The sequence below is a fragment of the Doryrhamphus excisus genome, chromosome 4 (assembly GCF_030265055.1).
Source record: "Doryrhamphus excisus isolate RoL2022-K1 chromosome 4, RoL_Dexc_1.0, whole genome shotgun sequence".
Classification (NCBI taxonomy): Eukaryota; Metazoa; Chordata; class Actinopteri; order Syngnathiformes; family Syngnathidae; genus Doryrhamphus; species Doryrhamphus excisus.
Genome location: NC_080469.1, coordinates 9088857 through 9116735, shown reverse-complemented (window position 1 = coordinate 9116735; position 27879 = coordinate 9088857). Strand labels below are relative to the sequence as shown.

Sequence of the window (27879 nt, the reverse complement as noted above, 5' to 3'; positions counted from 1 at the left end):
TTATATCGGACAAAGCCAGTGGGAACAATTGAATCCGATATATCCGAGGTTTACTGTACTTTAGAGGTAGTGTGTGATGATCTAGTCATCTGGCGGAAGAATACGCACCACATGCAGCACAAGAACACTTGACTGTTGCCACCATCATTAAGGATAAAAGTTATTGAATCATAGAGGGGTCATGGATTCCCTGATTATGAAGAGTTTATCTTTCCAGGCGAGACTGGGACAATATTTAATATTTAAGACAACCACATTGACAAAAGTATTCTGTGTACAGTATGAGTGACTTAATTTAAGTACAGTGCAAGTTCTGATTTACTCAACTTATATCACAGTCTAGGAATGGAACTTGTTTGTAACCCATGGACACCTGCACACAGTGGCCATAATGCTGTGGCTAGTAAATGTATAAATATAGTAAGTGCTATTCAAATGCTCAATTAATGACTCAGCCATTGGTTTCCATTCTTTATAATACAGATGGCTGCAGAATGTGGAACCACTCAGAGCCTATCTGGGTGTCACTCCGCCACTTGTCCCCAGGAAGCGATGCTATGGCAGCGCAGTGGAGCCAGAAGACACTGGACAAACAAGGAGGATGGAGCCAAGATGGATGCCAGTTGGTCCACAGTGACAGCAGCACATCCACCATGCGTTGTTCTCTGCTTGGCAACTATGCTGTGTTGCATGTAGGAAGATTTACACTGAAACCTTCAGAGCAAATTAAATCCTTCTTGTACTTAAATGTTGTGTTTTTTTTGTAGGAGGTGCCAAATTTCCCCAACTCTACACCCATTTCTATCAGGGTGCTCCACCCTGTGGTGTATGCTTGTACTGCACTGCTTCTTCTTTGCCTTTTCACCATCATCATTACACACATATTACACCACAGGTACGTCTTATACATTACACATGAGTATATGTATGAGTGTATGTACATAAACTCTGCTAATTGACTGTTATTTATTTTTTCCTCAGTTCCATTCACATTTCGAGAAAAAGCTGGCACACATTACTGAATACCTGCTTTCACATTGCCATGACAACAGCCATCTATGCAGGAGGCATAAGCTTGACCAGCTACCCTATTGTTTGTCAAGCAGTAAGTGCCTTTTTGTGATTTTACCCTGTTATCCTGTTATTAGTATAGTGTAAGCATGTGAGCAATTTGCAACAGGTGGGCATCGCCTTGCACTATTCCTCGCTGTCGACCTTGCTGTGGATTGGGGTCAGTGCCAGGGTCATCTACAAAGAAACCATGTGGAGAATTCCGCGGCAACAAGAAGGGGAATCCCTTGTTCCACCTACACCGCGACCTATGCTCAGGTCAGAACAAGAACAACTTAACTTCACCCTGCTCTTGTACTGAAAGAACGTTGGTAGCAGTCGGTATGGTTTAGATTTTGGACAGATGCAGATATCCCAGGGGTCTACCACCCAGATTGGTCACCATGAAATGAGGCATTGTACCCAACAACCAAAGTCCCTCTGTTTTGATGAAACCTTGAAGACACAAAAAGCAATAAGCCGCGATGAAGCAGGGGAGAAGAATGTATGAATCCAGCATAACAGGATAGAGAGGGGTCGCTGTAAATCTGAATGGAGTTTCAGGGGCAGCTCTGTGCTCCCAAATAATCCCTTCTGTTTCTGCTCCCTCTGGCCTTGTCTTGCCCCTACGATCCCAAAGCAAAGTTCATGCACAGTGCTGCTCCTCCAGTCCGCCTTTGTTGCCCACTCAGCTATATGGCACCATTCCGCAATAAATTCTACCCTATGCTGACCTCTGCCCACTCAGAAAATAAAGGCTCACACAGCTCTATTCATATTCCAGCTATAGAGAGATATGACACAGGCTTGCATGTGTAAGAACTGTCACAGGCAATGTCAAACAGATGTGTTTTTCCTCTCATTCAAGGTTCTATTTGATAGCTGGTGGAGTTCCTCTTATTATTTGTGGGATCACGGCAGCTGTCAATGTCAGCAACTACGGAGACAATAGCCCTTAGTGAGTCCTTGTCTTTTTTGTCCTTGAGCCATTCGGCCCCCTGACCTAATGTTGTTATGTTTAGTGGCAAAGTGAATTATTCTGTGTGATTTGCTGAATGATGTTTTTGTTCTGCCGCTAGCTACCCTTCATGATTTTTTTCATTGCTTCTTGCAGCTGCTGGCTGGTGTGGCGCCCCAGCCTGGGGGCTTTCTTTGTCCCAGCTGGCCTAGTGGTGTTGGTGACCTGGATCTATTTCCTGTGCACTGTGTTCTGCCTAAGGCGCCGTGCAACCAAAGAATGCACAGGAACCACTCTGTCGTCTCCTGTGACTGAGAGCCAACCCGCACTGGCAGGAAGCGTCAGCCTCCTGTCCACGGACTCCGCTGTGGGTCCTGTAAACCCTAACGTGGCTATAGAGGACCAGTATTCGCTGAAGACACAGTTCCTAGTACTGGTGGCCACCCACTTCCTGTTTGTGACCCTGTGGTGTTGTGGGGCCATGGCAGTGTGGCTGACCGGGCACACCGGCTTGTTGTTTAGTTCTCTCTATGGAGTGGTCGCCATATCCCTTGGGGTGTTCCTAGTGGTGCACCATTGCTTCCGACGTCTGGATGTGCAGGCATCGTGGCTGCCCTGTTGCCCCGGTCACGGCCACTCCCATCCTGTGTCTCCCTATACCCACACATGCACCACAAGGAGTGGAGTGCAAACCTCTGAGCGGGGATCCCAATTGTTCATCAACTGTCATGCACCTGGTGATTCACATAACTCTTCATCAGCTAGGTCGTCATCCACACCAAGTGGCATCAGCAGTGTCGGACCAGGGCCCTGCAAGCTCACCAACTTGCTACAGGTGGTGCAAGACACAACAAGTAACACTTCACAGGCTCCTGCTTCAGTTGCTGGTAACAACACTGGCACCAGTACTGACAATGTCACCAAGCCCACAAACAATATTCCTCCCAGCATTAACTCAGCAGTACATCCTCAGCGAAGGAAAGTGAACAGTAGGACTAAGCAAGGCGGTAGCCAGTATCACCATCGGGGTGAGGGCAGAGGTCACTATCGTCTCAAAGCGCTACGGACAGCAGGGGGTGGGGGCAGCCTTGGAGCTTTAGGTCCCACAGGCTTGGAGCACCTCAGCTCATCACACGCGGTGCATAAACAAGCCACCAGTGAAAATGGGAGCATCCATCATAGCCTCTCAGAGAACCATGCGGGCCCGCTGACTAATGGAAAGCGGGTGAGTGAGTCAGTGGCCACCAGCCCTTCAGAGGGCAGCGATGGGGGAAGTAGTGGCAGCCGCAAACCCTACCCTCTTCTTCCCTCGTTGGCCAGCAGGGTAGCCATGAACGGCGCTCAGAGACGATGCATCAGCAGAGACAATCTCAAAGTTGCAGCTGCTGCGGAGCGGGATACTAAGCGGTGTTCTTACCCTTTGAACAGCGTCACCACAACTGTGCCAGGGGCTGCAGCCTCAAATGGTGCCCTGAAAAATTCAATTCTAGAGTTAGACCAAGACATAAGTGGCACAGATCAGTCCCAAAGTTCTGTCGGCATGAAGAGCAGTTTATGGAAAAGCGAAACAACAGTGTAATCTACTTGTGACTGACTTGTTTCGCAGTATTTTAAATAAGAAGATTATATATTAAATTTCTCCTGATTATTATAATTTATATAAAAAAAAATCAAGAATCCAGAAAGCCACCCTGGTACGTCTGTTTCAGTGGCAAAAAATTTGATGTGAAATTGTAGAAATTCAGTCCTATAGGTAAAAATAAAAAAGATACATGTTTATTTTATTCAGCTGACAATGTTTCAAGATTATGCAAATATAGGGTTATGATTTAAGACATTTATTGAGAGATTTATTGAGTTTTTTTTTTTTTTTTAAGCATTTCAGAAGACTGCTTTTCCGTAGCAGTTTTATGCAATTACGTTCACAGATATGTTTGCTTTAAGTATTTTTTGCATGTGCATATTGGTTGTGTGTGAAAGTTTTGGCTGTACATAATAATGTGTGAATTAAAACAAAGCTATGTGAGACTTTTGAAAATATGATGCAAATGGATAATTCTGTGTAATCCCTTCAGTAATAATAAGTGGCTACACTTATAAATAATAAAATAATTCAAATAATAATGGAAAAATATTTAGCATCAATTTTTAGTTTTAAAATAGTCTTCAGTATTTTTCAGAGTCAACTGAAGTGAGAAAACCCTGCATTGGAAACCTGCATTGCATGTTTGACTGCCCCCTTCTGGATATATACTATATATACCTTCTGGACTATACAGCAAGTAAGCATCATACAGCAAATATTCACCCATTATTAAACTAAACGTTATGTGGAAAAAAAATGTAAATACACTATGAGAAAATCAAGGTCAAAAGTGCTTATTTTTAACGAAAGAGTCCTTTGTTGTTACCATTCAATTATTCAATCTGGAATATAATACTTATAATAAGCAAAATAAAGTAATTGTTGACTTGTTTAAAGTAACATATTTTAGTTTTCATAAATATAATTTAAGAAAAAGAAATTGGGCGACATACGTGTCCTGGTAAAAAATTAGCACTTTTGTGTTTGATTTTGAATCTTTAATCTTGATCGACCTCACTGTGATTAGCATGTAGGCCACACAATGAAGAGATCGGGAAGAGTTGGTTCGATTCTCAGCTTAGGCATCTCCGTGTGGAGTTTGCATGTTCTCCCCGTGTGTTTTTTTTTCTACAGGTACTACGACATTCCAAAAACATGCTTGGCTGGCGACCAGTTCCAGCTGGGATAGGCTCCAGCATACCCTCGCAACCCTAATGAGGATAAGCGGCATAGAAAACAGATGGATGAACTACTCAACTCACTGGCTAGTTGTCAATGGACAGGAATATTCCCATTCAGCATTAAACTCTCTATTTCCATCCGATATTTGTTCTTTTTAGTTACATCTTCATGATTATAGACAATTTACCGCAGGGGTAGAACACGGTCAAGACGTCTTTTTTATGTCTCACTGACTGAAAACACTGGCTCCCTCCGCCTTCTCTTGCTCATCCAACCAGCAGTCACGCGGTGTAGCAGATGCATTCAAGGACTAGCCTTGTGTCGGATATTTCATTCTTTATTTGGTTTTCTGATTTCCTCAGCTTCTTCACCTCAAAAAATCGCAGAGCCGCAAAAACAGACTGAAGTGTCAGGCAGGTCGCCGACCACTGCACTGCACTATGGTATATCATATATATCATATATAAACAAATTTTCGATTCGTGGTTTATTACTTAGGTTAACGGGTAGCTAGGTATGGTCATCCCCTACTATTACTATCCAATCACAGAGGGGATTGGAATATGGACAGCCACGCCAAGCCAATCGAGTGTCAGTAAGTGGCGTATCAACGTGAATCATAAACATTAGGGAAGTAAGACGTTAACTGTCGGCGAAGCAGAATAAAGAAGTTGGCTGTGGTACTTTATGAAAGCGTCTTCAAATACTTACCTGGTTAGGCTTTTATTCCCTTGTTTAAAGCAATACTAGAGAGGTTTAGATGTAGCGTTACGTGGAGAAGGAGGGGGAGTAAACCAACCTGAGCTTCCTGAACCGAAGCCGAGCTCGGTAACTTTAAACGTCCAGCCCACAGAGGACGTCGAAGGTTACCGGTAACAACAACACCGCCACCACATCTACCTTGAGCCTCCCTCTCAGGACCGCATTTGGTCAACGTCTTGCGGTGATGTCCCTGGTCGATCAAAGCCAGCAGTGGTTCCCCACTAGTGTGCAGGTAACGGTGCACCAGGCTCGGAACCTACGCGCCAAGGGGAAGAATGGCACCAACGACGCCTATGCCATCATCCAGGTGGCTAAAGACAAGTTTTCTACCTCGGTGGCGGAGAAGAGTATGGCCCCGACGTGGAAAGAGGAGGCTTCATTCGACTTGCCTCTGTTTCACCCGGGTAACGCCGAACGATGCACATTGTACATCATAGTCATGCACCGAGCTCAGGCCGGACTCGATAAGTTCCTGGGCCAAGCCGTGGTCAACTTAGTGGAGCTACACGAAAACAAGAATCGTCAAAAGCCAGAGTAAGTAACACCATAATCAAAAGCTGCAGAAAGTGTACATATGATGGACGTGTGTGTGATTTCATTTCAGCTCAGTCAGGTGCATGTATACAGAATCCCATTGAAAACAAATCTCACTTTTTAACATCTATCTTCCCTGAACATTTGTTTAGTTTAGATAAGCAACATATTTTGTTGTTTCTAAATATTGATGCCACATAGTCAAACAGCAGCCCCCTGTAATGCTTTATGGATGTCCTCAATTAGGACCATTGACCCATTTGTTTAAGTTTAGTGGTTAAATTATTTTAACCCAAGACATGATATTAAAGGTGCACATAAACTATTTTATACAAATATATGTTTAAGATACAGCTTCCCTGTGCTAACCAGCAATATACAGATAATTAGGTCAAGTCCAGTCAAAGCTACAGCTATTTGCACATTTTTGTGTGCGCCAAACAAACTTGTGATTTCTTTTTTCTTGAGTCACTTGTGTCATTTCTCTGACAGACTGAAGCATATCTGGTTTGATGGTGTAAAAGCCAGCATGTTTGAAGCAGGCCCACCCTAGAGTCAATTTCCCACATTGCTGCTGTTAATTCTGCACATTCTTCGGAGCTATTAACTCAGCACGCTGTTTGCTCACACCCTGATGTCTTGTGGTTTGATGTTGCATGGGTGTAACATTGAAGCGCGCACGCACACACACCCTCTTTTGTAAAAGTATACCTAACAAAAAATTAAATCTGGAGAGGGAACCACTCCCAATGTGACCTTTCTGAAGTTTGAGCAGAGCTGCCAATGCTCAATAGTTCACTTTTAGAAATAGCTTGTTGTTTGGGCTGTGCTTTTTCCTTTTTATAACTGAACTGGTTCACGTTCTTTGAATGCTCCACTGGCTTTGTTATGAAGACAGTCCAGAATACAGGGTGGCGATTTTTTTCACCTTGAGGCTGACAGTATTAGATAGCTCCCACGCTTACATGACATGCTGATGCTGCGTGTGTGACTAAGAACTTTTTCCAGCCGGGAGTTTTGCTGTTGCCTCTAATAATATACGACTGTTTGTAGAGACAAGGTCATGGGACCACATGTGTTTTTTTTTTTTCAACCCCAAAAGAGTACATCTACAGTATGCCATATTTATTAGCATAACCATTTAGGTGTTTTTCCACAAAGTCCCTTTTAACCATGAGCACAAACTCAGATTTGTTGTCGTTTTGCCCATATATGCCCATATATGAACATTCCACATAGTTTTGACTTCTTAAAAATGATCTGAGATTCATTCAGTTGTTCATTCATTTTCTACCGCTTATCCTCACAAGGGTCGCCGGCGTGCTGGAGCCTATCCCAGCTGTCTTCGGGCGACAGGTGGGGTACACCCTGGACTGGCCGCCAGCCAATCACAGGACACATATAGACAAACAACCATTCACACTCACATTCATACCTATGGACAATTTGGAGTCACTAATTAACCTAGCATGTTTTTGGAATGTGGGAGGAAACCGGAGAAAACCCACGCCACCGTGCAGCCGATCTGAGATTTAAAAAAAAGACTATTTACAAATGCATCTTAGAACCAAAATAATGAAAATGGAAATAATCAGTTCCATCATCATATCCTCTTGTATAAAGTGTGCAATGTTTTGTTTTTCAGATTTGTCTAATGCATCAATGTTTTTAATGTTCCTAATTGTCACATGAGTGTAAAAAGAAGTTTGCCACTGTAAAACACAATAAAATGATCTGCAAAAGATAAAATATCGGGATACCACTGAGCCAGTTTGCATCATATAGCCTTTAGTGGCTATTCTTGACTTCTAGTGTTTTGTTTATTTCTAGTGTTTGTTGATGATTGATGGTTGATGGTTATTTTCTCCTAATATTTTGGAGCCATGACATTGGACGGATTGGTCAGCCAACCCAGCTGTGTTGTTTTATTTGCTAACCAAACACAAGCAAAAACATGCCTGCATTCCTCAATTTTAATTTTACTTTACTACTTTTACTAGTCATTTAAAAATAATACAACCAGGCATGTTTTAGACTACTATTAAGATGCTGAATTTTTGAACAGTATAATTGATATTTTTATTTTGTTGCTCTTCATCTTAACGTTATATGCATTGTATAAGTGCAACCACTTTTTGTTTATCATTTGGCACAAAGAAGAAATATTCTCCTTGGTTATCAGATGGAACCTGACTTGCAGGAACGATGAGTGTGTGCACAAGGGCACGGCTTTGTAAGAACAGAGTATAAACACCCTGTCAGTCAGATGACGTACTAATGTATTGTGTCTTTAAACCAGCTGAGGGCAGGACGTGCTGCAAATGATGAAGGCAAGATGCCTGGAAGGAACAGCAAGCAATTTCCTGATACACTTGATAAGCTTCTGCCCTTGGTAATTGTTCCCTATAGGAGCTTAGTTATTTGCCTGTGTACATGCTTGTTTATTTTTCTCAAACAGTTCTGAATGCATTGTAATAGATTTTTTATTCAGCTGAAGGGACATCTGCAGAGTAGAACTACAACCGTAATGATCAATATATAAAGTTCATACCATTGGTGCCATGGCCTATTAAGGATTATTTTGTTACATCTGATTTACAGATTTTGTAGTGCATGCATGACTATAATTTTGTAGTTGTGATACATGTTGGCATGGTTAAATATACGTTAAACATACATGGTTGAATTAGTGCTGTGAGTCAGAGGAATGTTAGTTCACTCCCATGCTTGTCTCCTGGCTTATCTTCACCAGAGCCTCACTGGACTTTTCCTCCATAACAGTAAATTGACTCATGCAGCGGTAAACTCCACATGAATTGCAGATAACCCCTTTAATCTCCAAATTCAGAAGAGAAATGAAATCCAAAATCCCTTTTAACTCCATCCATCCATTTTCTATGCCCCTTATCCTCACAAGGGTTGCGGGTAGCCTATCCCAGCTGTCGGGCGAGAGGCGGGATACACCATAGTCGCCAGCCAGTCACAGGGCACATATAGACAACAACCGTTCACACTCACATTCATACATATGGACAATTTGGAGTCGCCAATTAACCTAACATGTGTGTTTTTGGAATGTGGGGGAATGTCACACAGTGACCTAATTTTAGTGAACATTTTAGCATTGAGTTCAAAAGTGCTTGATATTATATCCAGACATATAAGTGCACTTATTCATGCAGTATTGTCAAGGTATCTATCATGGTTAATTGATTATGAATGGAAGATTTTTGCACTTAGAGCACAGAAAGCCTGTTTACGGCCTTTTAAATATGTTTTTAACATTATTAGAGCCCTCCAGACATGAAATAACTCCCCTATAGTCATCTTTACACTCCAAATATTGTACACAACAGAAGAGTAAATACGCCATTTAAGACATAAATAAGGCTCACACAGTTTGTGCATGTTACTATAAATGTGCTCCCTGTGAACCTGAAGTAGGTGGACAGGAAGTGACGTCGGGAGTTCAGAGTTGAGACTGTGATAAACATAAAAAGACACAATACTGTAGAATACTGTGTGTATTTTTTTGTATTGTATTAATGTGTGTATTTTATTATACCTATATATATCATTGTGTTGGAAATGTTGCATTGAGCACCGAGTGCTCTTTTTTTTTTTTTATGATGATAAGCCAAACCTTTTAGCCGCTTCCGCTATGTTGGTGCTTGGCGGAGGTTAGTCCTGGTTCACATTGATGCTTGTGACTCAGTGCCCAATCGTACTCGTATAAACTGTGATATATTTATGCCAAGCTCCGACTCCTATAGTTCGACGATTAACAGGTAGGTTGCTGTCAATCAGGTGAGAGAAGAGGTCACAGGGTTGTGGTTTCCTGGAAAGCAACCAATCACAGCCAGCATTGTGCTTCTGGTTGATCCTGGCTCCAAACTGTTGAAAGTCACTTATAAGATGGCCACAGAATTGCACATCCACATGCAGATTTGGACATCCATGTGTGGACAAGCGACACACGCACATGAGTGTGCTAAATGGTTTATTGTGGTAATTAAATCTGTACACGTGGAAAGTATTCTACCCGCGTGTGAATTGAAACAATCTGCTCAGAAATGACCTCTCGGCATCATACTCTGCTTCAGTACGTCACAATACATGTTGGCATTCTTGTGTCCCTCAATTCATTAATTGTTTTCCCTCAGTTCAGTGTCATTTCTTTGGTGTTGCTCCATGAAAAATCATAATAAAATATTAGCAGAAATATGAGGGGTGTAGCAAGGCCTTTAATTATATCATACAGACTAATTGTTTAATTGTTTGTTTTGGCTTGGTTTTACAGCAGTCCCTCTAGAACACTCCTCTCGTTCCCTTCAGACAATAAGTGGTGAGCTTTAACAACAGCGATGACGCAAGCTGGGAGGTTGCACATAACTGCAATAGTACGCTTCACATGCTGCACCTATACCTCCGGGAGGGGCTCAGAGTAGAGCCGCTTCTCCTTCTCATGGAGAGGAGCCAGTTGAGTTGGCTCAGGCATTGCATAATTTTTAAGTATTTCATATCAACACAAAAACATCACAATCCGTGAGTTTTTAAGGTGTTATTTTGTAAGGACAGAGTGTAATAGTTAAAGTGCTGCCATTTTTAGTTGTGAACAGTTCAATTATTTTGACTTTTTGCTGAATCTGGCACCCTGATGAAGAATGGCTGTGGATTTTTATGCTGTATAGAACATTGCTTCTACTTTTAAAAGGAAAATTCTAGAGGACTCGGGCAGGAAGCTGCACAGAGAGACACATAAAAAAGGAGTGACAGACACTATGCCCAGCAAAAAATGTAATGTGTTGGTTACATATTCACCGAAACGCTTGTAAACTCTTGTGTGAGCGTATTTGTTGAAATAAACTCTTAACTTCGACAGTGTGACAAATGTGTGACATCGGTGACACATCTACACAACCTAGTTAATATATTGTGAGTTTACACCCCACTGGTTTTTAAACACATTACATTCTCAGATCAATCTGGTTCAATTGATTGCTGGGGCTCCGTCTATGTCTGCCTTTACAAAGGAAAAGGCAGCTTTGACTAACACGCTACCTACATGTACCTAACCCTCTAAAACACTAATTAAGTATTTTCTAATAATCTGATTCTCCTTTTCTGTCAACTGCAGTTGGTTTCCGTTGGTGGACAAGAGTGGCAAAGCAGATAAATTGCGAGGTGATGTGTTGCTGGGCATCACCTTTATGAGGAACAACATGTCAGCGAGCATGGTGGACCTTTCTACCCAGGATAAGCATCGTTCTCGTCTCTCCAAGCTGAAAGACAAAGTTCGCTTGAAGAAAAAGGGCAGCTTCTCTGACACGACCTCGGCTATTGTGCCTCCTGTGAGCCAGGTCTTGACAGACAGTGAAGGAGAGCCTGATTCAGCCTCACTTCATTCTTCTCAAATTCCAGGAGAAAAAAAGAAATCAAAGCTCAAGAATCTCTTTGCACCTAAATCCACCTTGCAGCGGAACACCTCGCAGTCCCTTTCTACACTGGGAACTTCTCCTGAGAAGAGCCTCTCCCGCAGTAGCAGCCGCTCATCTGGCCTCAGTGTAGAAACCCCTGAAGGTAGGCTTTATTGTCCCTGTTGAAGCTGTGAGCTTGTTCACTCACATTTTAATACCTTTTTTTCACCCACTGTACTGTTCCAAGAGTTGAACCAAATATTATTTTACCGTTTTTGTGAGCAGGTCAAAAACAGGTGGCGAGTATATACTTGTATTTAGGACTCTGTGATTTCTGCATTTCGTGGAATCCCAGATGAAATCACGGAATTGGACAATAAAAATGGAAATTATTATTATTAATTATGAATGGAAGATAGCAGGGCTTAGCATAGTTTTGCACGCCTGTGTGTTTGTTTGTGTGTGTGTGTGACTCGGACTTGATTAGTATATTTTATAATAATTGATAAATGATAGTTTGTTGCATGTCAGCAGTGACTTCATCTTTCCCTCTTTCTCCTTCCATAGTCAAGAAGAAATTCAAATTTCTGGGACACAAGAGGAGTGGTAGCTCTGACAGCAAGGTGTCTCTGGGTCCATTGTCCCTGCTGGGCCGTTCTAAGCACAGCAAGAGTGACTTGAACAACGTCAGTGTCAATGGTATCCATGCGTATGATGAGGCCGAAGCCATAAGTGGCTCTACACTCAGTCTGAACAGTTCTGGACGTGGTTCTGTGGAGAATGTCCATCAACAAACCACTGGTGTCTTTGCAGACAAAAGCGCACAGGTGCTTTCCTTCAGGTCAGAGTCTCAAAATAGGCTCATAATGGAGAAACAGAGTCATCAAGAGGAAGAGGATAGAAGGCAGGTGGAAGCAAGGAGTATGGCAGAGGCGATGAGATTGCAGGAAGACGAAGAGAGGCGCAAAGCAGAGGAGCTGAGGTTAGAGGAGGAAGAGCGTCTAAAAATCAAGGACTACGAGAGGAACCGGCGCTTTCTTGAGGATGAAGCAAGAAGAGAGAAAGAAGAGGAAGAAGGCAGGAAGCTGGAAGCAGCAGAAAAGGAAGCACAGAGCCAAAGAGCAGAGGAGCAAAAAAGACAGGAGGAGGCTTCCATGGGCGAAAGACTGTCTTCTCTGTTTGGGATCATCAGAAAGAAGGAGGAGAAAAAGGAAGAGGTGCTGCAATATCCTAAAGAGGAGTTGACCACACAAGCCTCTCATGGTGATGACGTGTCCTTCATGACCACCAACCCATTTGAGGACATTTCCCTTAGCTCAGGTCCTCAATTTAACAACAGTGAGCGTCCGTCTGATGATCACAAACCCAGCCTCAACCCACAAACCCCATCTGCCATGCTCTTCCTGAATCGCACTGCAAAAGTCTCCACAGTTAAACCAAGGTAGGCCTTCTCATGTTTTTGTTTGGGATGTGAACATTTACACTATGATACAGTCTATAATGCACTTCAATGTTTCTTGTTGTTGGTCACTTTCATGGCTCTGCTGTTGTGTGCATTTTAACTCATGGATAATACAAATACAGCATCAGCTACAATAATCATAGCAAACATGTAGCCGACCTGATTAAAAAGCACATAACAATTTGAAATGCTTATCATAATTCATGGCATTTTTCTTGCAACAATGCAGGACATTTCAAAAACTTTTAGGCCTATTTTTGGTGACATTGACTCTCACACTGGAACTGTCGGTCTTGGACTACCAATAGTATTCCTCCCAGCAGTTGACAAACCTGTTTGACCAGCCCGGTGTCTCCGATGATGCGAATAAGGGTGGTTCACTGTTTGTGGAGATGTTGTGGAACCGGTTGTGGACTGGAAAGAGCGTGTAGTAGTTACAGTGTGACTTGCAATGTGGACATCTTGGGTGTGTGGTTTTTCCTTTTTACTTTTCCTATCTTAAGGTTTTTCTTCACGTTTGGACCTTGGTGGTGTTTTTGTTGGCTATGGGTCGTCATGGTAAGCAAATTGCACTTGTCAATGAAGGCGGAAGGATGTGTTATAGGTAGATGGTGAGTTTGAATAGGGGTCAGATTATTTTGTTCAACTATTTATTAAATCTTGATTTTAGATAATCCTGTTTTACAATGAAAATTACAGTTTAAAGGAAGATTAAACAAAGTTGAATTGGTCTTGCAAAGAGGCATATAAACTGCCGATGTGTGTAGCTTGTCATTGACTATTAAATGGTACGTTCTAATGTTTTAGGGGATGATTGTGTATTAATGATACTAGTCGTGCTCACTCGTGTATGCGCAGATATTTTAGGCAAAGGAAGTACATTATTTATTGCCACACATGCTATGCTACATTTGACAAGGAAAGATAAAGGCACTGTTGCTAATTTGGTGACGGGCTTTGTGCATTGGTGGAAGTAACTCTTGGTTGTTTGATGGTCCAACTGATTTGTAGGACTTTGTTTTCACTTCTTGGCAGATTGACTCATTCTCTGGATTCTGAATACTCTGACCCCAAATCCCCCAGTAGTCCAGTGGGCCACCAGTGGTCTTCCCCAACCATACCGATTCATTCTCTGGACTCGGAATACTCTGAGCCAAAACCCCCACGTAGTCCAGTGGACCAGCAGTGGTCGTCCTTATCTGCGTTAACACATTCCTTGGATTCTAAGTACTCTGCTCCCCAAACCCCCAGTAGTCCAGTGGACCCGCAGTGGTCTTCCCCAGGCATACTGACTCATTCTGTGGACTCTGACAACTCTGAGCCAAAAACCCCCAGTAGTCCAGGAGACCAGCATCGGTCATCCCCATCTGTGTTAACACATTCCCTGGATTTTAAGTACCCTTCTCCCCAAACCCCCAGGAGTCCAGTGGACCCGCAATGGTCCTCCCCAAGCATACTGACTCATTCTGTGGACTCTGAATACTCTGAGCCAAAAAACCCCAGTAGTCCAGTGGACCAGCATAGGTCATCCCCATCTGCGTTAACACATTCCCTGGATTTTAAGTACTCTGCGCCACAAACCCCCAGTAGTCCAGTGGACCCGCAGTGGTCTTCCACAGGTATACTGACTCATTCTGTGGACTCTGAATACTCTGAGCCCAAACCCCCCACGAGTCCAGTGGACAAGCATAGGTCACCCTCATCTGTGTTAACACATTCCCTGGACTCTGAGTACTCTGTGCCCCAAATCCCCTGTAGTCCTTTGGACCAGCAGTGGTCTTCCCTAGCTGCCTCTGAATTTACCCTCTCTAGTGTACCGTCTGACACCCCTGATACTTTCTCCAACCTTCATTCATCGTTGGCTCCTGTCAAATTAAGTGGAAGCCCGACTGGTTCCCTCTCTGACAGTACAGAAAAGGTGTCATCTGTGCCATCTTCACCCACAATGACTGATCGGACCAGAAGATCTCCATTACCACCATTGTATCCCATATACGAGACCCAGACAGGTGGAATCCAAATTCCAAGTAAAGAAGTCAAGAATCCCAGACACACTGAGGAATCAACAGAACCAAAACTCTCTCTCCCACTTCCTGATTATGAAACCTTATTCCCTCAGAAGAGGCATGGGGTTCAAGGGCACACTCGATGGGATCATATTATTGCTGAGGTCAACCAGAGACATATGGACTATCCACCAGAACTTATGGGTCCTGAGATGAGTGTGGATGGGCCAGAGAACCCAGAGGAGATTGGATCTTCAATTCCAGAGGAATCTTTGGGGCATTTTCAGACTCATTCCAAGGAAACCAAACGTATCTCCTTAAAAAAAGGAGCAGATCGTCCTCTGCCTAAACCTGTGTTAACGCTACACTCCAGGTCAGTTTCAGAGGAGAACATCCAACAGACAGATGAGTCTCTCATAAGGCGTGTACCCCAAGTACCAGCTGGAATACTAAATGATGATATATCTAAAAGAGAAAGTCTTCCAGAACTACCGCGCAGTAAATCCAAAAAGGCTTTACAACCACCCCTGCTCAGACCAACTACAGGCATACCTGCCGACCAAACAAAAGGTCCAGTGACCACAGACAAAGAAGTTCCCACTGCCAGACCCAGGCAAAGGGTGAGCATGAAAGAGCCAACAGAACATTTTTCTTCAACCATACCAGATTTGGCTGATGTGCATGCAAGCAGCATCAACCAAAAACTGCCTAGTCTCAGTTTGAGTGAAATGGACAAAAGCAGCAGACAGGGGAAGGAGACTATTTCAGAGTATGACCCATATCCCACCTCGGACCCTCTTTCCACAAACGCCTGGGTACCAGAAAAACCCGCTAGAAATTTAGATGGTCTTTATGCCAGGATATCAAAGCCTGAAAACCTTGGAATGACGGCAGATGATCTTGCTGATGTTTTCAGTGACGAGAAACCAGCTGGCCGGTTTACAAACGGGAATGACCAGACAAGCGCTAATAAAGTGGAGGACGATTCAAGGCCAATCAGTCCAGTTTTCCAAAGACGAAATTCACAAAAAACACAAAAACAATCTATGCTTTCAAGAAGTAACTCACAGAAGGCTTTAAAGTTTCAACCAAATCCAGCAGCTGAGGAACAAACAACCATACATGAACAAGAGCTCCCTACAAGGAATGTTGTCATTGAATCCATCACACAAAGGCACCCAGCTGATGGTAGGGCACAAATCCATCTTCTCGAGAGAGAGGATCCATTTGGCGGTGACCCCCTTGCAGTAACGTCAGCTTTCCCTTCTTCAGAGCCCTCCTCGGTTGTTATGGAGGAACCATCATCAGAAATACAAGTATTTTCTGTGAGAAAGACTCGAGCGTTGTTGCCGCCCTCTCAGGCTGACTTTATCAGTACTCAAAGTAGCATTGGAGGTGACCTTACCAACACTCTACACAGGTGAGACTTGTCAGGCTACAGGATTCTTGTCTGGGGGTTTCTGCTGCCTTTGAACGTAATCCAACAACTGAAATGTTTGCAAAGACTGAACTACATTGTTTAACCCATGGGTTTTCAAAATGTAACACACGAAGCCTTCCCTTGAAACACTGATTTTCTGGAACTTACATTTCGCGTTTTTTTGTTTTTTTGTTGTTTTTACAAATCAAATATAAGTATAAAGTTAGCTTTGTAGGTCTGCAGTTCAACCCCTTTTTAACACATTGACTTGACATTTCAGGATTTCCCACAGGACCGCCATCTATTTGTGGTGATAGGTTGGAGGATGAATTTGCACAACTATCCATCAGAGAAGAGCAATGCATGCTTTCATGTTAATGTCACCAAAAGAAAAAAATTACTAGATTTGACACTAGTAGAGTATGAATACTCTACTCGCCAAATATTGCAACACTGATCCCTCTTGCTATGTATTATTATTATTATTCTCTGGCAGATCTTAATTTATTTGCAGCAGTCTACCACAAAATAAATTGAAGTATAGGAAACACTGCATTTTTGCCTTTTGCTGTTAACATTTGTGAGTTATTTTTTCTGGCAGAATTGAATACAGTTGGTTAACAGATATACATGCATTTCTCCACAGGCCTCATCCAGTGAAGCCTATGCACTCAATTGAGAGTTCGCTTCCCATCAGCACATCTGCACTGAGAGACCCTCATGTTCATAATGGCACAGCTGGAAAGGTTAAGGTATCGTTGACATCGAGCACACATGGGCCAAAACACCATAACACATTGAAAATAAGTCAAAATAAGTTGACTCAGGTAGCCCTCTTTCTTCCCTTTGGCACTTATTTTTGTATGTACTTGATACAGATGGCGGGCTTGGCTGACAGTGGACCCTTCACTCAGCTGACGCATGAAGAGCTGATCACACTGGTGGTGAGGCAGCAGGCTGACCTGTCCAAAAAAGAGTCTAAGATCAACGAGCTGGAAGAGTACATTGACAACCTGCTAGTGCGTGTCATCGATGAGAAGCCCGCCATTCTGCAGGCTATGAAGACAACCAAGCCGGTGTGAGGTAACGAATGTGGGGAAGGAAGAGTCCTGCAGCGATACGTTTCTTGTCCACGTATACTGTTTTTGCCGTGTACTCAGAGACACGTCCTTGAATGTCTTAAAGGCATATGCACTTTGTGGATTCAGTTTCTTGAAGAATGCCGTTAATGATACGATCTCATCTATGTGGTGATTCTTTGATAAACAAACCAGTAAATATGAATATTTAAGTTTGTTTGGACACAAAGGTACTTTTATTCAATGGTTGAAAATTCTTGATTTACTCGAGGTAACCTGGGTTGTGGTTTATTTAATTTACACTATATAGACACAAGTATCCAGATACTCTACTTAATTCATTATTCAATCAGGAGTTGGACTGGATCAGTCTTATCTGAATCTTTTTACCAAGACATGTTGGACATTTGTGGGAGCAGTTTGCCTGTTCTGAAAATGCACACATCAAGGTCCATACAGGCATGAATGAGTTTAGTGTGGAAGAACATCAGAGCCCTAACCTCAACCCCTTCAAACACTTCTGGCACACAATAGAGAGGATGAGCCAGCGGTCCTGTGTAACCACTCAGTGACCGCTGACCCTCCAAACGTTCTTCTGGACCAGCCATGTTTTCACTTCCTGTACATGGAGTGGTCACATGGCTAAATACATTTGTCTTTCTGGTGTGCTTGTACATTTTCTTTTGCACATACTGTATATAAAACACAACAACACAATCATACCAAAAATATATATTTTACAACATCGTATATGTGGATTATTTACAATAGTTCCCCAAAACATAATTTATAAACCTCATCAATTGAGTCAGGATCACTGATTTTCCTTGCACTGTAGATATTGAATGTTTTTTTTCTACTCTGGTCAGCTGCTTTACCTCCTTTAAACAAACTGTGCCTTTTTCCAATGTAGGAAATCAGCAAAGCATGAAAGCAAGCAGCGATTGCCTGCTGTGTATTTGTAATTGCAGTGAGGGTTGGCTGACCGTGCACATTGGTGTTTAAGAATATGACAAAATATCAGTCCAGTAACTCTTCATTGTAACCGGTGTGATGTTTGCTTCCAGTAAGGCTGTGATAATCAAAGCCAACAGTGAAATACTCGCTGTTCTTACTTGTCTTAAGTCCGTTTGAAGAAACGCATATATGCCTTCATAATCATGAATGTCTTCACAGAAATTCTGGCAATAATTATATGTTGAATGTACATACATGTCTTCCAAAGCCTTTTGTGTCTTAATTTGCCGAATGACTCACTGTTGGCTACCTCTCTGAAATAATGCTGCAGTCCGCTTTGAACAAAAGTAATGGTGAGAATATCAATGTGGTTTTATTTGAAATAAAGGCACTAATACGTCCAAATGAAAACTGTGCTTTTATTTGAATGAAAGACACACATTTCATCCGATTGCATGTACCTTTTACATTATAAATATATACTTTTTTTAAAGAATATTTCTGTATATCTACATTGCTTTCACAATCACTGAGACCTGTTTTACTAACATCAGTATGAAAAGGTTTGACAAATGTCAGACTGGCAAATCACAATTACATGCACACAACATTAAAAGAACATACACTTAACAGGGCAAGTTCATTTACAAGCTAACATGTACCTGGGTGAAATAAACATGGGAGGACAAACTTGACAAATTGATCGTCTTGACGATATTGCTACTCTTGGTAGCATTTTATGAGAAGTTTGTTTTTTCTTGATGGAAAGAATGCCTTTAGTTTTATACTGTATCTTGCCTCTACTTATGGCTGCTTGTTTGCCCCATTCAAGTTAGACACCACTCATCCAATCACCTTACAGACAGCACTTGAAGTGCTTGCCATTGAGGATACATATCCATGTGCGGTATCCTTCCTGTACAGAATTATTCATCTTTTTAAGTCATTAGTGCTTATTAGGAGTCCTTCACAGCACAACGCTGGCGGAGGCGGCATTGTTGGTGGCAATACCAATTCGACGGCGGCATGTGATCATTTTGCGAAGCTCTGAACGAAAGCGGTCATGGAGCCAGGCGTAGAGGAAAGGGTTACAGCAAGATGAGCTCATGGCGCACAGGTGACACAGCAACTGAATGAGCAGGAAGTAGCGCTTATCAATTAGGCTGATATCAATGTCACGCAGCACATTAAATACGCTGATGGGCATCCAGCATATACCAAAAGCGGCTACTACCAGGCTCACCAGGCGGAAGGTCTTGCGTTTGCGCATACGATGGGCGTCGGCTTGGCTCTGGGTGCGGTAGCCTGGCACAACACATTTCTTCAGTTTGACAGAGATGCACAGGTAAGAAATACACAGTGCAGAAAGAGGGAGCACATAGGTGATGAAGAGAGTACTGTATGCATAGGCCAGATGCTCCCCCTCCTGACCCATCCAGAACTCCTCACAAATGGTGAAGCCCTCATTTTGGAACTCCACATGGTAGGTGTGAGCCACAGCTGGAGCCACCAAAGCACAGGACAGCAGCCAGATTGCGGACAGCAGGTAGGTGCATGCCAAGACAGAGATCCGCTTTTTCAGCGGATGCACTGTGGCATAGTACCTATTAAAGAGGAGAAGCCTTGATCAACATATAGTACCTCACAAATGCAAATACACCCCTCACATCTAAGGAACCGTTTGTATTACAGTATATCTGGGAAGGATTTATATAACAATGATTGTTTTGCAGTAGTTTCACTGTATATAGTATATAGACCAGGGACAAATTTGGACATTTGTGTCTCTAACTTTGAGCTCTTTACTACCCAGAGTGTTTAAACTGCTATACAGACTATGCTGCATGTTCTCCCCATGCATGTGTGGGTTCTCTCTGGGGACTCCGGTTTCCTTCCACATTCCAAAAACATGCTAGGTAAATTGTCCATAGGTATGAATGTGAGTGTGAATGTTGTTTGTCTATACGTGCTCAGTGATTGGCTGGCGACCAGTCCATGGTGTACCCCGCCTCTCGCCTGAAGACAGCTGGGATAGGCTCCAGCACCCCCTCCTTGTGCATTGTTTGAGTTCCGTCCTCAATCCGTTCCATAGTTTGATTCCACATACTGAAATTCTGTGGCTTTTTAGCAAGTTTAGTTCTTCTGAGATCATATTTCTCCTCTCTTGTAGAGAAGTATCAGATGACATTTTTAGGGAATAGGTTATTGTTAGCTTTATGCATTATTTTAGCTGTTTGAATATTAACTATATCAGCACGGCGGTCGAGTGGTTAGCGCGCAGACCTCACAAGAGTTTGCATGTTCTCCCCGTGCATGCGTGGGTTTTCTCCGGGTACTCCAGTTTCCTCATCACATTCCAAAAACATGCTAGGTTAATTGGCGACTCCAAATTGTCCATAGGTATGAATGTGAGTGTGAATGGTTGTTTGTCCATATGTGCCCTGTGATTGGTTGGCGACCAGTCCAGGGTGTAGCCCGCCTCTTGCCTGAAGACAGCTGGGATAGGCTCCAGCACCCCCGCGACCCTCGTGAGGATAAGCAATAGAAAATGAATGAATGTCTTATTTTCCCCTAGCGAGGATAAGTGGCATAGAAAACGGATGGATGTCTTATTTTCTGTTACTATGTCAACTATATTTGGTAATTTGAGTGTAAAAAGTGTCTATAGTTATTTTACCCTGACCTTCCCAGTTTAAAAAAAAACAACTAAAAACCCACCTCTTTAAATCTGTTTTTAATGTCTAATTTTTTATACCTGACTGCTGTGCCCCGCCCTGCTTTTAGTCATGTTTTAACTGTGTATTAACGAATGAATGTTGTATTTAAATGTATCTTTTACTCTGCTTCCTTGCTTTTATTCAACTCCATTCTTCTGTAAAGTGTCTTTGAATATTTTGAAAAGCGCTATACAAATAAATTGTATTATTATTATTATTATTTTATGTGTAGAGGGCTCTAATAATGTGCAATGACTCACCTGTCCACCCCAATGGCAGTAAGGGTGAAGACTGACACATATACAGTCACTGGCTGGATGAGATAGACCAGGTAGCACATGAAGCGACCAAAGACCCACCCACGGGGGTTGAGAGCATAGGCCAGAGTGAAGGGGACACACGTGGCACACATGAGCATGTCAGAGAAGGCAAGGTTTCCAATGAAAAAGTTGGTGACGTTGTGCATCTTGCGAGTGCGGCAGATGACATACAGCAACAGGTAGTTTCCGACGACGCCCACCAGGGCTACAAGAGTGTAGCAGGGAATGATGAGCAGCTTGAAGGACTGCAGCAGTTCCACACCCTCAAACTGGGGACTGTGCTCAGAGGAGACGTTCTGGAGTGCCACCTCAAAGATGTGACCTGTACCGTTCCCCTCATGGGTCACAAGTGGTGATGTAAGCTCTGGAACACAGCCACTGCTTGTGTCTTCCATCACCGCAGGCTGATGTCAACCTGATGGGAGTGGAGGCAGGCAACTCATCATTAATAGAAGCAGCAGCTTTAGAAGTCTAATGTCTGCTTTGACAGTCTGCTCATTAATGGTTCATACTAGAAATGCTCGACATTGGCTTTCTTTACGATATTGTCCAGCACTTAATTCCCGTTACGATATTAATTGATACCAATATCGGTAGCAGCTCTTCCATCAAATTAATGTCTGGTCACATCTCTTGCAATGAATGAACACATTATGCTTCTTTTACTGTCATGCGCAACACAAAAACTGGCATACTTATTTTAAACATTTTGATTTCAAAATCATGGCCGCTAGTCAACTAAAATAACATGTTCTATCAAAAACAAAGACAGTTAAACTAAAAAAAAATCACAAATAATCAAATAAAAATAAGGATGTGGATTTTGTATTATTGTATTTTGTATTATTTGATTCTGTAGAATGCAATATTGCAAAGTATGAAACTCTGTAAAATTACAGTATGTCACAAAAGTGGGTAGATTTCTGCAAATGTTTTATTATATGGTGGAACCTCAGTCAGTCTATGTTTTTTCTATGTGTATTTCCTCCCACATAAGAAAAAAATGCATGTTGTGTTAATTGGCGACTTTAAATTGTCCATAGGTATGAATGTGAGTGTGAATGGTTGTTTGTCTATATGTGCCCTGTGATTGGCTGGTGACCAGCCTAGGGTGTACCCCGCCTCTCGCCCCAAATCAGCTGGGATAGGCTCCAGCATAGCAACTAAAGTGAGGATAAGCATACAAAATAGATTACAGTAGAGACATAGCAAACAGAGTACAGATCGTACTGATTGCAACATGAACTGATATCACATATTTTTTTGCCAATATTGGCTGATATTATCAGACATCCCAATGCACCACAGCCTATGATATCATTGTATACATCTACCTCCCATGAGAATAATAGTGGTTTGACTGCTAAGTACTACGATCCTCCATGATCTGTGACTTCATTGCTTCATTATTGTCCATATTTGTACACACTGACTCCATCACAATCAATACATTTCATGTTCAATATCATAAATCACATGATTTGTTTGACTCGGTTTTTACACAGGATGCCCTTCATGACTTGCAGCTTGGGACTAATTAAACAAATAATAATAATTGTTCTATATTTTTGCTATATTTTTATTTCATAGGTTCTACATCAACAAAAAGTACCTGTTTATTGTGTCAACTGGAAATAAGATGTGGATAGACAAATGGCAACATAGGAAATATTCTACCAATTGAAATGCTCAGTCCCAATTCACTGATTTTGCTGGATTTTAAGGCAGACATAATGTAATATTTCAAGATTTGTTTTACTCTGAATTACTCTTGAATTACATTCATTGGATTTAGTCAGACAGTACGTCACACAGAAAATAATGTATTTTGCCCCTTATTATTTTGATGTGATGGAAACTATTCAGAAAAGTATTTATCACAAGACAAACACGGTGAGCTTCAAAGGGAGAAGTATGGAGAATTGAATCCCCACAATAAACATGATCGCTCAATACATCCATTAATATATAAAGCATTAAAAAAGTCTTTAAAAATGTGTCCGTGCATGAGGAGGTAAGAAGGAGCGCACCTACCTTGTGTTGTTGGCCGAGTGTGAAGCATTAGAGTAGGAAAAAAGACGGTAGAGGAAGAGTGGGGTGCTTATTGAGGTACAGCATGGAGTGTGTGCATTGCCACTCAGTAGATATACACAGCTCTCTCTCTCTCTCTTTGCTAGTTCATGTGGCACTTTTTATTTGCACGCGACTGGCTGTGACGTCACGTTTTTTTTTTGGTGGTGGTACAGTTGAATTCAAATAAGATCTGCAAGATTTTGATCACGTCCGGGAGCAAAGAATTTATACTGAAATCCATCTGAATGAAATGTGTTGATACTGCACTCGTCATGTGGTTTGGTGTGTACTTCCATTGACTGTCAATAGAGGGCAATGTTCTGGCTTTGAACTTGACTGACAGCTCGCATAACATGTGTATATGTATATGTGTATATGTATATGTGTGTATAAGGACGGTGTTTAAAGCGGTGTTAAAAAAGCGGTTTATAAACCGGTAATGATGCGGTATGTCTACTACATTGGGTAAAACGTGTGTAAAAGTGACTATAGGGCTGTTCATTCATGTCTATAGACATGAATGAACAGCCCTATAATAGGGCTCTATAGAGGGCTATATTATTCATTCATTCATTCATTTTCTACCGCTTATCCTCACAAGGGTCGCAGGGGTGCTGGAGCCTATCCCAGCTGTCTTCAGGCGAGAGGCGGGGTACACCCTGGACTGGTCGCCAGCCAATCACAGGGCACATATAGACAAACAACCATTCACACTCACATTCATACCTATGGACAATTTGGAGTCGAGAATCCAGTCGAGAATATATAATATTATATAATAAAATTATCAATAAGGAATTCTACTTGAGGGCTGCACAGCGGTCGAGTGGTTAGCGCGCAGACCTGCTAAAAACATGCTAGGTTAATTGGTGACTCCAAATTGTCCATAGGTATGAATGTGAGTGTGAATGGTTGTTTGTCTATATGTGCCCTGTGATTGGCTGGCGACCAAGAAAACAATCAAGAAACAATACAAGCAGTTGATATTTGCTAAATACAAGGATGAAGAGTCTTTAACCAGTCATGATGTGCTATACATATCACTATATTGACACTTACTATGGTACCCATTATGTAATTGTATGGTCATATCACCTTGTACTTTGGTACATGACGAAAATTAAATTAAATAAAAATAAAATAAAAAAATCATATTATATAAAATGATATTATATTAAACAAACTATATTAGGAAAGCAGGAAGTGAACAAATGTAACAGTTACTGATTGTAAAAGTACCAGATGGAGGGGTAGGATTTAATAAGCTTTGCTTCTTCCTACTCCTTTTGGACATGTGGAACTGTGAACTGATTATGTGATGCACTCAATTGTAATCTGATGCATGTTCAAATGAAATAAAACCATTACCATTACCATTACCATTAGTTTGTGGAAATTCAAGTTGGGTCGTTTGGGTCTTGAACCAATTAACCATGATAAACGAGGGATTACTGTACTCAGGTGGTCTTTTACAGCATCCTGTGTTACGGTGTACCACATTTAGCCGTTTTGTGGTTATGAATTTACTCCCATCCACTTTCTATACCGCTTATCCTCATTAGGGTCGCGGGGGTATGCTGGAGCCTATCCCAAATGACCCTGGACTGGTCTAAATTTACTCCCATTAATGATTAATACTGTGCAAACAGAAATACTTACATCTACTTGCATGGGAACAGTGGACAATACATAGACAGAGTAATACGTAGATGCAAGTCACACGCTGAGGAAGGACTTTTGTTGTTTTTAGTTAACTTTAACCTCCATTGTGTTTCTCAAAAGTAAGGCAGACTCTTCTGGTGCATTGCATAACTGAAAAGGAAAGTGAAATTAGACATTATAAAACACTCATGGAGAAATTAACCTTGGCTGCCTGTTACAGGCCGTTCACAGGCCTGATGACCATGAAGAAGGATAAAGATGGTATTCCTGAACATCTGAAAGGATCTTCTACTTTGAAATGGAAAGTAATAACCAAGCGGAATAGTGGTGTCATGACCGAGACTTCCTCCTCCCAATACGCCTGTCTCCTAGACAACCATATACGGCTAAATATAAGGCATTTTGGTTTTAGGCGTTTCATTTGTATTTCTTACTTTCATGACTGTACTGTATTATACATATATGTATATGTCCTTCATGTTTTCTGTGTGCAGTGTGAGTGATATAGGTGTTAATTTAGGTATGAGTTTCGGCATCACAGTCATAGGAATGGAACTTGGTTGTATTCCGAGGACCACCTGTAACAGACATCACATAATCGTTAGGCTTTGTCTGGAGGATTTGTTTTTATTTTCTGTTTCGATCTTTCTGGCTGCCACATCAGCCTGTGCTTTCGCTCCTGTGTTTTACAGCCAAGTCTTTTGCCCCAAGTTGCCAAGGAAACAGCATAACATGTGTCGCTGGCTTGTGCCAATTTAGCTGAATTTGCCTTTGGACAAATGATTATACGCCACAAATTCTACATAACAAGTGTGCAACATGAAACTATGCAATTATTAATAAATTATTAAGCTTCTTCATCAGGTCCAGGTACATTAGGAGTGCTAGGTGATGGGCTAAGGCGTCACTGAACACCAACCCTGGAAGTCACCCTGCTGCAGGAATGACTGTAGCGTAGCTCTGCTGGTTAACTCGTAATTATTCATCCCACACATGTTTGCACAAGCCACTGAGGGCCGTCTGATAAGGGTGACATGGGAAGTGATGTGTGAATGTTTTGTGAGAAAGACAATCAGAGCTGTGTGGACATGATGTGTCATTCGTACAAACCAGGAGCACAGTTCCTCCCAAGCTGAGACAAAGCAAACATGCCTTATTTTAAATCAATAGGTCTTGTCTGGGGAATCCTGATATTATCCTCAAAGCAGGAGTTGTTTTTGCCACGTGCCTGTGACTTGACCATGTTCATTTAAAAGCACCAGAGTTTGGGTGCAATCATTAGAAGTTAAGCTGTCCGAATCGCTCGCCTGCATGCAGCTGCATGCAGACGGTGCCTGCTGCATTTCCTGGCAACATGGGAAATCAGCAGGACCTTCAAGGAATCGTTCAATATTGATTTCACCTACTTTGTATGACTTAGTTACTTGTTTTAAACGAAACATCCATATAATCACCAACTGTAGATTGTAATTTAGTTATTTGATGCAGAACAGATCTAAGCACTAAGTACATACATATACAGTACACAAAAAGGCATTTGAAGCAGTGCGGTTTGAAACATTAAATGCTCTATGTAAAATTATCCAATATCCCATAATTGGTTCGAAAATTACTATTTATTTACAACATATATTTTGTTCAACTATGCATACAGTAATGACTGATAATTAGTTCAAGGGCGGCACGGCGGTCAAGTGGTTAGCGCGCAGACCTCACAGCTAGGAGACCAGGGTTCAATTCCACCCCAGCTCTGTGTGGAGTTTGCATGTTCTCCCTGTGCATGCGTGGGTTTTCTCCGGGTACTCCGGTTTCCTTCCACATTCCAAAAACATGCTAGGTTAATTGGCCACTCCAAATTGTCCATAGGTATGAATGTGAGTGTGAATGGTTGTTTGTCTATATGTGCCCTGTGATTGGCTGGCCACCAGTCCAGGGTGTACCCTGCCTCTCGCCCAAAGACAGCAACCCTCGTGAGGAAAAAGCGGTAGAAAATGAATGAATGAATTAGTTCCTAAGTTGTAGGATTCCTTATTTATAGTTAAAGCATAGAAAAACTGTTTGTAAATACTTTTTTAACAATATTAGAGCCCTCTAGACATGACCTAACCCCTGTGCGCATGGGGAAAACATGCAGCAATGTTACCATATCAACAACACAGTAAAATCATTCCTTTATTCCATTTTATTACACACTATTGTTTGAGTAAAAAAAATAATCATGAAGTCAATGGTGCAAGATAACTAAACAAAAGTAAAACCTGCAATTATCTCTCATTTAAATCTTTTGGTGTTTTTTTTCCTCCATAGCCCTCATGTTTGCAAAAAATCTTAAAGACGCCACCATCAGACACAAGCGGTCGGTGTTCCTGATTCCATACCAGCACAAGAAATGCATTTCACAGCATTCACATTTCACGTTTCGTGAACATGGGCCACATTGCAGCTGGAGTAGCCGACAAACTGTTGCTCAAGCCTGATGCCTTTCCAACGTTACTTGGTCGAGTACTTGGAAGAGTCAGAAGAATCAGCAGTAAATAACAATTTATCAGTGTCTTAACTGTTTTGTGTAAGTAAAGGAAAAAAAGCGTTTGTCTGCATAGCATAATAGAGTGTGCATACAGGGAGCAGGGTTGCTAATAGCCATTTCCAACTATAATCAGTGGGTCTGCCCGAGTTTTTTAAACACTGGTAGCCA

The 27879-nt window shown here is 41.9% G+C and overlaps 3 protein-coding genes and 1 long non-coding RNA gene across 8 annotated transcripts in view; 2 read left to right on the top strand and 2 right to left on the bottom strand.

Annotated features, from left to right (window-relative positions):
- The window catches only part of adgra2 (adhesion G protein-coupled receptor A2), a 42763-nt gene extending 38706 nt beyond the window's left edge, over positions 1 to 4057 (top strand). Inside the window, exons 14-19 of the mRNA XM_058070174.1 lie at positions 484 to 692; positions 768 to 895; positions 982 to 1105; positions 1181 to 1329; positions 1919 to 2008; positions 2165 to 4057. Coding sequence (XP_057926157.1) covers positions 484 to 692; positions 768 to 895; positions 982 to 1105; positions 1181 to 1329; positions 1919 to 2008; positions 2165 to 3587 — 2123 coding nt within the window. The 3' untranslated portion in view covers positions 3588 to 4057. The remainder of the gene's footprint in view (positions 1 to 483; positions 693 to 767; positions 896 to 981; positions 1106 to 1180; positions 1330 to 1918; positions 2009 to 2164) is intronic.
- LOC131127874 (uncharacterized) lies at positions 135 to 5931 on the bottom strand. Its single transcript, XR_009129569.1, has 3 exons — positions 5575 to 5931; positions 3426 to 3479; positions 135 to 584 (listed from the first exon to the last, which is right to left on the bottom strand). It is a non-coding gene; the product is annotated as an uncharacterized LOC131127874 (long non-coding RNA).
- Positions 5356 to 18840, top strand: rab11fip1a (RAB11 family interacting protein 1 (class I) a). Of its 3 annotated transcripts, XM_058070173.1 has the most exons (7): positions 5357 to 6071; positions 11209 to 11651; positions 12056 to 12929; positions 13986 to 16144; positions 16229 to 16376; positions 17023 to 17128; positions 17255 to 18840. In XM_058070173.1, the coding sequence occupies exons 1-7, from the start codon at positions 5722 to 5724 to the stop codon at positions 17456 to 17458; spliced, it is 4284 nt and encodes a 1427-aa protein (XP_057926156.1). In that variant the 5' UTR covers positions 5357 to 5721; the 3' UTR covers positions 17459 to 18840. The 3 variants fall into 3 exon arrangements, with proteins under 3 accessions (XP_057926155.1, XP_057926156.1, XP_057926154.1); XM_058070172.1 differs by having other exon boundaries at positions 5356 to 6071; positions 13986 to 16376; positions 17023 to 17122; XM_058070171.1 differs by having other exon boundaries at positions 13986 to 16376.
- prlhr2a (prolactin releasing hormone receptor 2a) lies at positions 18475 to 23624 on the bottom strand. Of its 3 annotated transcripts, none has more exons than XM_058070176.1 (4): positions 23484 to 23624; positions 21390 to 21864; positions 19647 to 20016; positions 18475 to 19541 (listed from the first exon to the last, which is right to left on the bottom strand). In XM_058070176.1, the coding sequence occupies exons 2-4, from the start codon at positions 21842 to 21844 to the stop codon at positions 19380 to 19382; spliced, it is 987 nt and encodes a 328-aa protein (XP_057926159.1). In that variant the 5' UTR covers positions 21845 to 21864; positions 23484 to 23624; the 3' UTR covers positions 18475 to 19379. The 3 variants fall into 3 exon arrangements, with proteins under 3 accessions (XP_057926159.1, XP_057926160.1, XP_057926158.1); XM_058070177.1 differs by having other exon boundaries at positions 19656 to 20016; XM_058070175.1 differs by having other exon boundaries at positions 18475 to 20016.
- Between the last annotated feature and the right edge of the window lie 4255 nt (positions 23625 to 27879).

What these genes read in the sequence shown, in the direction of transcription:
- rab11fip1a (XM_058070171.1), top strand. Translation starts at nt 5,722, where the DNA reads ATGTCCCTGGTCGATCAAAGCCAGCAGTGGTTCCCCACTAGTGTGCAG. An exon ending in CTTACCAACACTCTACACAG is followed by an intron (nt 16,377 to 17,022) that starts GTGAGACTTGTC and finishes ATTTCTCCACAG; the next exon opens with GCCTCATCCAGTGAAGCCTA. An exon ending in GCACAGCTGGAAAGGTTAAG is followed by an intron (nt 17,129 to 17,254) that starts GTATCGTTGACA and finishes TACTTGATACAG; the next exon opens with ATGGCGGGCTTGGCTGACAG.
- prlhr2a (XM_058070175.1), bottom strand. Translation starts at nt 21,844, where the DNA reads ATGGAAGACACAAGCAGTGGCTGTGTTCCAGAGCTTACATCACCACTT. An exon ending in ACTGCCATTGGGGTGGACAG is followed by an intron (nt 20,017 to 21,389) that starts GTGAGTCATTGC and finishes CCTCTTTAATAG; the next exon opens with GTACTATGCCACAGTGCATC.